The 7,530-nt window shown below is 33.8% G+C and overlaps 1 protein-coding gene across 1 annotated transcript; it reads right to left on the minus strand.

The window, feature by feature from the left end:
- Positions 1-3,041: 3,041 nt before the first annotated feature.
- LOC141707762 (delta(12)-fatty-acid desaturase FAD2-like) lies at positions 3,042-4,646 on the minus strand. Its single transcript, XM_074511105.1, has 2 exons — positions 4,512-4,646; positions 3,042-4,413 (listed from the first exon to the last, which is right to left on the minus strand). Exon 2 carries the CDS (start codon positions 4,400-4,402, stop codon positions 3,224-3,226), a length of 1,179 nt encoding a protein of 392 aa, XP_074367206.1. The 5' UTR covers positions 4,403-4,413; positions 4,512-4,646; the 3' UTR covers positions 3,042-3,223.
- Between the last annotated feature and the right edge of the window lie 2,884 nt (positions 4,647-7,530).

Below are 7,530 nucleotides of genomic sequence, written 5' to 3' on the forward strand. Positions count from 1 at the left end.
GGGTGAAGGGGCATCCCATAAGGGGGGTTAGTAGTAACAATAGTTGAATATTCATACCCGACGGGTCGAGAATTCACAGGTATATGTATTTGTTGAACTTGAGGATTCGTACCTTGAATCGGGGGAGTTGTCCCTTGTAGCTGGGGTTGAGTTGCCCCTGTCTGGGCTTCCTCCTGAGTAGATGCATAAGTTGAATGGGGAGGAACCTCCACGGTTGATGAAATCACCTGGGTTGTCTCTGATGGTGTTCCTTCCTCTAGAGCTCCAATTGTTCTCCGTGTTCTCGCCATGGTTGTTGTTGTGCTTTCCACATACGGCGCCAAATGTTATAGATAAAAAACTAAGGTTATTATTTGTTGTATTTATTACTAAGATTCGGGAGCTCAAGGCCTTTAATGGCTGCTCTCGTGTATCGTGGCTTAATTCTGCCTTTACGAGATGTCTACGTATCTCTGTGAATTAGAGAATCAAGCCAAAAAACGTAGTTCTGATTTGTGGGGTGAGGCCCCTTATATAGATGTAGGAGTCCTTGAATTGGACTTGGTATAGGAGACTTGGTGGACAAGCCTCTGAATTAGGATAGACTTAGGAGTCCTAGGAAGTAGGAAGCTGATTCCTTATCCTTTTAGGTCCCCTTGAGGCTAATCTATAAGGATTTATATCCTTATCGGGACTCTTCTCAATAGCTGATTTTTCCCTTATTAATTAATTACGAAATTAATTAATAATTAGGGCTTTTGGGCCTTTTTTATTCCATCATGCCTGATCTGGTCCATCAGGCTTAACCTTTCTGGTCTGAGTATCATATATCTTTTTATTGGGCCTAGCAGCCCACAGCTTGTACAATTAATGCAGTATTTAATTATACAATCATAATTTATTTATCCCTATCAACTTTTTATCCAATAAATTACTAATCATATTAAAGTATATTTATGATGCAAACATGGCTTCCCTTTTACGCCCTAGAATTAAACTACTCACTCATGCTAGGAATAAGAACAACAAGAAAAATGAAAAAAAATCCATACATGGCATATTCTAATAAAACGAGAATAGATGATGAATATCTTAAACTTTAGATTCATGATGAATCAATACCCAAGCTATGAACAAAGTCTTATGAAAGAGATGAAAAAACCCAAAACCCTAGCTCTGTGTATATAAATGTACGTCTATATGTATCTTTGTTAATACCTAAAAATAAAATCTGATGTCTACTCTAATAATAAAAATATTATATTATTTTAATCAAATTACAAGTGAGAGTTATAGACCAAGTAGGTTTCTTTAATAAAAAATTGTAATTGTCTATTAACTGCATTCTTTGTGCTGCTCCAGTTGGATTCTCCTTACTGGACCATCTCTAAATTAAAGAGAATTTTATAAGTTTCATGTGGGCTGTATGATCATCAAAATCAGAATTTTAGATATCTAGAGACGGCCCAAACAGTATTGGCAGTCCGTGTAGCCTAGTAATACGAATTTTCCTATATTTTCACTTGAAAATAGGATTTTCCGCTCCCAGTCCTTCCAAGTATAGAATTCCTTATAACCTACGATAAAAATCAAACATACAAATCAACTGTCTCTAAACAAAATTCTATTCTCTTTCTATACGGTGATAGTTTCTTGATCCATTCTACCTTGCCAAAGATGTTATTTGTGTAATATCATCATTTCTTGTTTTATCTTGAGAGACTTTTGACTCGTATATACAGTAAGAGGCGAAATAGATTTAAGGACATGATTCCATCAACTCGACTCAAGAACCCTCTATGTTCCAACCATTTTCTTATTCAGTTTTCATTTATTCAAGGCTATACACACACTCTGTTATTCAGATACAATATTTAATTTATATGTATTGGTCGCAGATTATTTCACAAGATATCCATCAAACAATTTTTCAATAGACAAACAAAATGAATCTTAAATGCATGTTGCTCCCGAAACTATATACAGGGGCCAAATCACTCGAAATAGATAAACCGGAACAAATTGTAAGGCGGAGCACGTATGAGAGAATTTAGTAAAGGGCATGTGTAACATTTCTTTGATACAAAATTTAACATTTTTGGGGTATTATATTTTTTTTTTCAAAATCTTATTATATATGTATGTAATGGTATGGTTTAGCTTTCTGATCTAGCGCTAAACATCGATTATATTAATCTCAAGGGGAATTAATCTTTTATGAAGTGATATAGAGGAGGCCGTCCAGCCGAGATCACAACTTTAATTCATCAAATTCTTGCAATTCTCTTCATTCTCTATCGATTAATACATTCAGTTGCGAATGTCGTAGATCCAATCGAATTCTAGATCTAGAAATTCACATCTTATTTTTTGCTAATCAAAACTATCGGTAAATCAAGTAAAAATGAAAGTAGCATTATACAAAGGCATAATTTATGGGTCATAAATTTATGAAATAGATGAAGAGTTTTATTGTATAGGTAAGTTTTTTGTGAATACAACCAAAAGTTAAAGTATGAATTATATGCTCATATTCATGTTGATTAAGTTTTTATATTACATATTTTAATGTACTATTGTTTATCAATTCTAACCTGTAAGATATATTTACGTGTACACATAAGGTGAGGGAATTTGCGGGAAGCAATAATTTAATATTTTTTTGGGTGAGGATAAACCTGAGTACATTATAAACTCCCAAGATACTGTAATATTTACTTGATTTATTTGGTTGGTTGGTTGGTTATAATCAATGTGCCTGAGAGAATTAATTCGTAGATCCCCTTGTGTGCACGTCACAAACGTGAACATGTTAACCTTCGAACTCTTCTTTGTAAGGGTATAGCCAATAAGCCGGGATCTTTGTAGCCCTTTATACATGGCCGAAAAATCACAGCTTTGGAATTGGTTCAAATTTGTGTTTGTTCGAGATTAAAAAAGTAAAAAAAATTATAGTAACTGGTGGAAGAATAAGAAACATCGAGCAAGTTAAAACTATAATCTAAACACTGACGCATTTTGTACAAAATTCTACGGCCAAACGATAAGTGTAAGACTCCAACTTATTTAAAATCAAGCTATAGTATTATTTCTAAATCGATTTACAGCTTCATATATAGTTGGGTACATTATCCGTAGAACAGATACAAATTCTAAGGAAAATCGAATTTTCCATGCTCCTTTTGAAGATGAAGTTGGATAAAATTGTAAAAATCAGGTCCTTAATGTAGCTGGTTTAGATAAACTAATCATCATACTTGGTCTTGTTGCTGAACCAATAAACACCTTTGTTCTTCTCATCCTCATCAGGTACCACATAAAGACATGCTCTGATCTCCCTCCACATTGCCTTATACCATGGTGTTGGATCATACTGATAATAGTCGCCTAATATCGGCTTGATTGCTTCTGTGGCCTCCATCGAATGATAATGAGGAATTGTTGAAAGCAGATGATGGACCACATGGCTATCGGTCACATGATGAAATACATGGTTAAGGATTCCGTAATCTCTGTCAACTGTCGAAAGAGCTCCTCTGAACCAATCCCATTCGGATGAATCGTAACGAGGCAATGAAGGGTGTGTGTGTTGAAAACAAGTGACAATTACCAGGAAAGCGTTGTGGACTAGTAAAGGGATTCCGTATGCAAGAAGAGTGTGGGAGAGACCTTTAGCCACAGTTAGAAGATAGAGCGCGTAAAGCATCGCAAGAATACCAGCATTTGAGATCAAGATTTCGATACGTTCTCGTGCTGAAAACATAGGACTGTATGGATAGAAATGGTTAGCAAATTTGTTGTATCCTCTTCCAGCCATGTTGAATAGAAGATACGAAGGCCAGCCTAATGTGACTTTAAAAAGTAACACTCCAACGCGGCCACTTGTACTATAAATTCCCCAGTACCATGAATTCGGATCAGGTTTTGTTTGCGGCACATAAGCCTCCTCACGGTCAAGATTGGAGGTGTTGGCATGGTGGCGACGGTGGCTGATTTTGAAAGAGTAGTAAGGGCAGAGGATGAGAGAATGAGTAAACAGACCAATAGCGTCGTCAACCCACTGATAGTCGCTAAAGCCATGGTGACCGCACTCATGACCAATGACCCAGAGGCCATACATAACACAACCTTGACAGAACCCGTAAATCGGCCAGGCCAGATAAGCTAGTTTATAAGGAAGAAGATGAAAATAATTGGAAGCCACAAAGTACATGAGATAGTTGGCTATCCAATCCACAATTAGATAAGCCAATGAGTGGAGAAGTGATCGTTCGAAACAATGTGGTGGAATAGCCTTCTTCAAATCTCTAAGTGTAAAATTCGGCTTCTCATGAGGAGCCCGTGGGAGAACGTTTGTTCCCCTGACCCTCTTGGCCTTGTGACCAGAATCCTCTGTAGCTGCCATGTTTCCACCGGCACCCATTTTTTAATGATCTGCAAACCAAAACAATCCAAAATATTTAGATACCATGTCATCGCGCAACAAGTACTTATGCAGATTTTTATTAAATTTTCGGATGCGATGAACTTACCGGAGAAGATCAGATAGATAGGTAGCTGAAGAGTAGCAGCTCTTGTGGGTGTGGTATTTGATTCAGGTCACCCCAGGAAGCAGTTGTGTGATATAAGTTGTGTTATGAAATTGTTAGACAAAAGTTTGAGTGGTATTTATTCAACAAGTCCGCCTGCCAAAAATATTTTAATTGTGAAAAGACTTTTATGACCCCAGTGGTCTTCCTAGCACATGCATTTTGTAGTCCTGCTTGGCGGGCTAAGTCAATTCAGGACTGCTACACATATTGGACAGTCTCTGTAATCTGTCTACTTTGTAATCACTTTATTTGCATACAACTTGAAGATTATGAACTAAGATGTTGTCCCAAAATTATTATTTTCTTAAAAAAAAATTATGAGGCAGTTTTAGGAGAGAATGAAATTGTATCAGTTATAAAATAATGTGTCTACGGATTTGGTTTTAATTATCGAGTATATTGACGAAATGATGATTTTAATCGGTTTCAAATTCAAATTGTTAAAATTAAATATGATGATGGATTTGAATTTTAACAATTTAAGGTTCTTTAGCGACCAATTATTAAGTATGATTTTAGAACTCCCTCAATCGAGTACTCAGTTTTGACTCCTTAATGCTTGCTCTATTTAATTCCCAATATTTTACAATTATTATGAATACGAAAGTTACCGATTTCTGTCCAAAATTTTTTTTTACTGTTTTTGGGAGTACAGCCTATCCACCTGACTTGTGCATGATCGAGTATGAGAATAATGAATAAATTGGAAAGGTGGGTGAATAATGACATCATATCCAAATTACCAAATTTTGAGTGATAGCCTCACTCACACTAGCCAATAGCATATTATTTTTATGTGATAAATAAATTCCTCGTGTGGGCGGGCGGGGATGGCTCCTTTTGTTTTCTTCTGAGTGAATAAACAAAAAGAATAGTCAATTTCGGCTAGCCATATATAATTAATATTCATACTTGTAAGTGCATTTATTTTCAGCACACTTATTTTTGTCGTGAAATGTTTGACAACCAATTTACACCTACGTAATTTACCTACTTTGGATAGATTAACCAAATGCTAAACCTTTTCTCTTTACGGTACGCCTTACGAAACAAAATATTACCCCCTAATACGTAACTACAAACACTTGTTTCAAATACAATCTAAGTAATTAAAATTTAATTTGATATATCTTTTTTGAGCATTTAACCCGTTAAATGAAACTGCTATTAAATTATATGATTTTTATAATAATGACAGTAATAATTTTACATTTAGTATTGAAATTATTATTAAAAATATACTTTATGTTTATCGTATGATCATCAAAAATTATCCATATAATATTGGGTTTCGAATTTTGTCAAAACGTAGCATAAATATCGTAAGATCTGGCATTTGCCAAATGACTCCAATAATAATAATTTAATGATATAAATCTAAAGAATATTTATTTATCCTAAAATTATAAAAGGTTTTCTTTTAATCAAACCCTTGTAGGATTTTGTCCAAAAAAAAGAAAAAGAAAAAATATAAATGCATAACAGTTAAGCAGTGTCCGGACTCCGGGGTTTTTTTCGCGTCAAATACTTGCCGGCCCATATATATTTGTAAATCTCAGTTTAGAAACTTTGGGGGCAATGTAATAGGCTCACATAATGCATTATGGGTCTGTGGAATTTAGTCCTAGAGAAGTCGGCCCATCATCACTTGTAAGTAGATTAATTTGTTAATTCACTTTTCTCACAGTATTAAGCCCAATTACTTGCCACAACTCAAATTGAAAAAAGACTTAAATACGCATTGTGTTACACACATAATTTTATATCTAGCAAAGTGGGTAGATAAAGTTAGCGAACTCACCTAAATAGCATACTTTCGTTAAATTTGATCAGGATCGTTAATTTGTTTCTGTTTTTCAAGAGTATAGTAGTCTTTTTTTTTGGTAGGTAACCCGCAGCTGCTACCCTTCGGGTGCGCACTGGGTAAATCCTACGGGTATTCTTTTATAGTTCGTATAAATATAAAATATAATTATAATAAATCATAAAATATATAATAAATCATAATAAATATTATTTCTTTTAATAATCATAATATATTTGTTGAACTTATTTCTATCATTTTTATTTAATTTAAACAAGTAAATAATTAATAAATACTAATAAATCATGTACCATTTTTCTTTGCATATTTTATTTATTAAAAAACTATTATTCAAAAAAAATTGAATTCTATCTTAAAAATATTACAAATTCTCTTTTTCCAAACTTATCATTTATGTATACTTAAAAGTTAAAATTGTCACCGGTGCCATGCACTTGTATCATTTTTCTAATTTTAACAGCATTCACTTTTAAATAAGTTTTATCATCAAAGAATTCGTAATAATTAAAATTTAGTACAAGAACGAATCAACTTCATAATATTAATATAAATTGATACAAATTGATAAACAAAGTTGATCGAACTTTTATAAATTTAATAATGTTACATATTAAATTATTTAGATTGTGTTTTAATGAAAGAAGTACTGAATTGACTTTCTAATAGTTAACGATGTTTACCATATTTGACTAAAATAGACAACTTACTAGATTTTAAAAAATTCGAGTACACGATTTGCTAGATATTAAAATTGAGATACACAAAATACATAATTGTGTAACTATATATAAAAATACACACTATGAATTTAACTCTTAGAAAAAAAATAGAGCAGGAGAACTGTACAAATATACAAATCTTATGGAATCTCCCACCATAACTCTAAATACACTTTATTTCATTTTTACTTCAAAAATATAGTTATCTTGCTCCAAAGTCCACCAGTCCAACAATGTTGATATGGATAGAAAATACATCCTAAAAACACATTAAATGTCGCATTAATTGCACTTGGGCTTCTTATCCGAAAAGTCCAATAGAGACTTGTCCGGTCCAAGCTTCATAGCAGGCCTGTCTGGTCCAAAGCTTCTTAACAGGCCTATGACGGCCCAAACAACCAAGGCCCACCAGCGG

The sequence above is a fragment of the Apium graveolens genome, chromosome 2 (assembly GCF_009905375.1).
Source record: "Apium graveolens cultivar Ventura chromosome 2, ASM990537v1, whole genome shotgun sequence".
NCBI classification, from domain to species: domain Eukaryota; kingdom Viridiplantae; phylum Streptophyta; class Magnoliopsida; order Apiales; family Apiaceae; genus Apium; species Apium graveolens.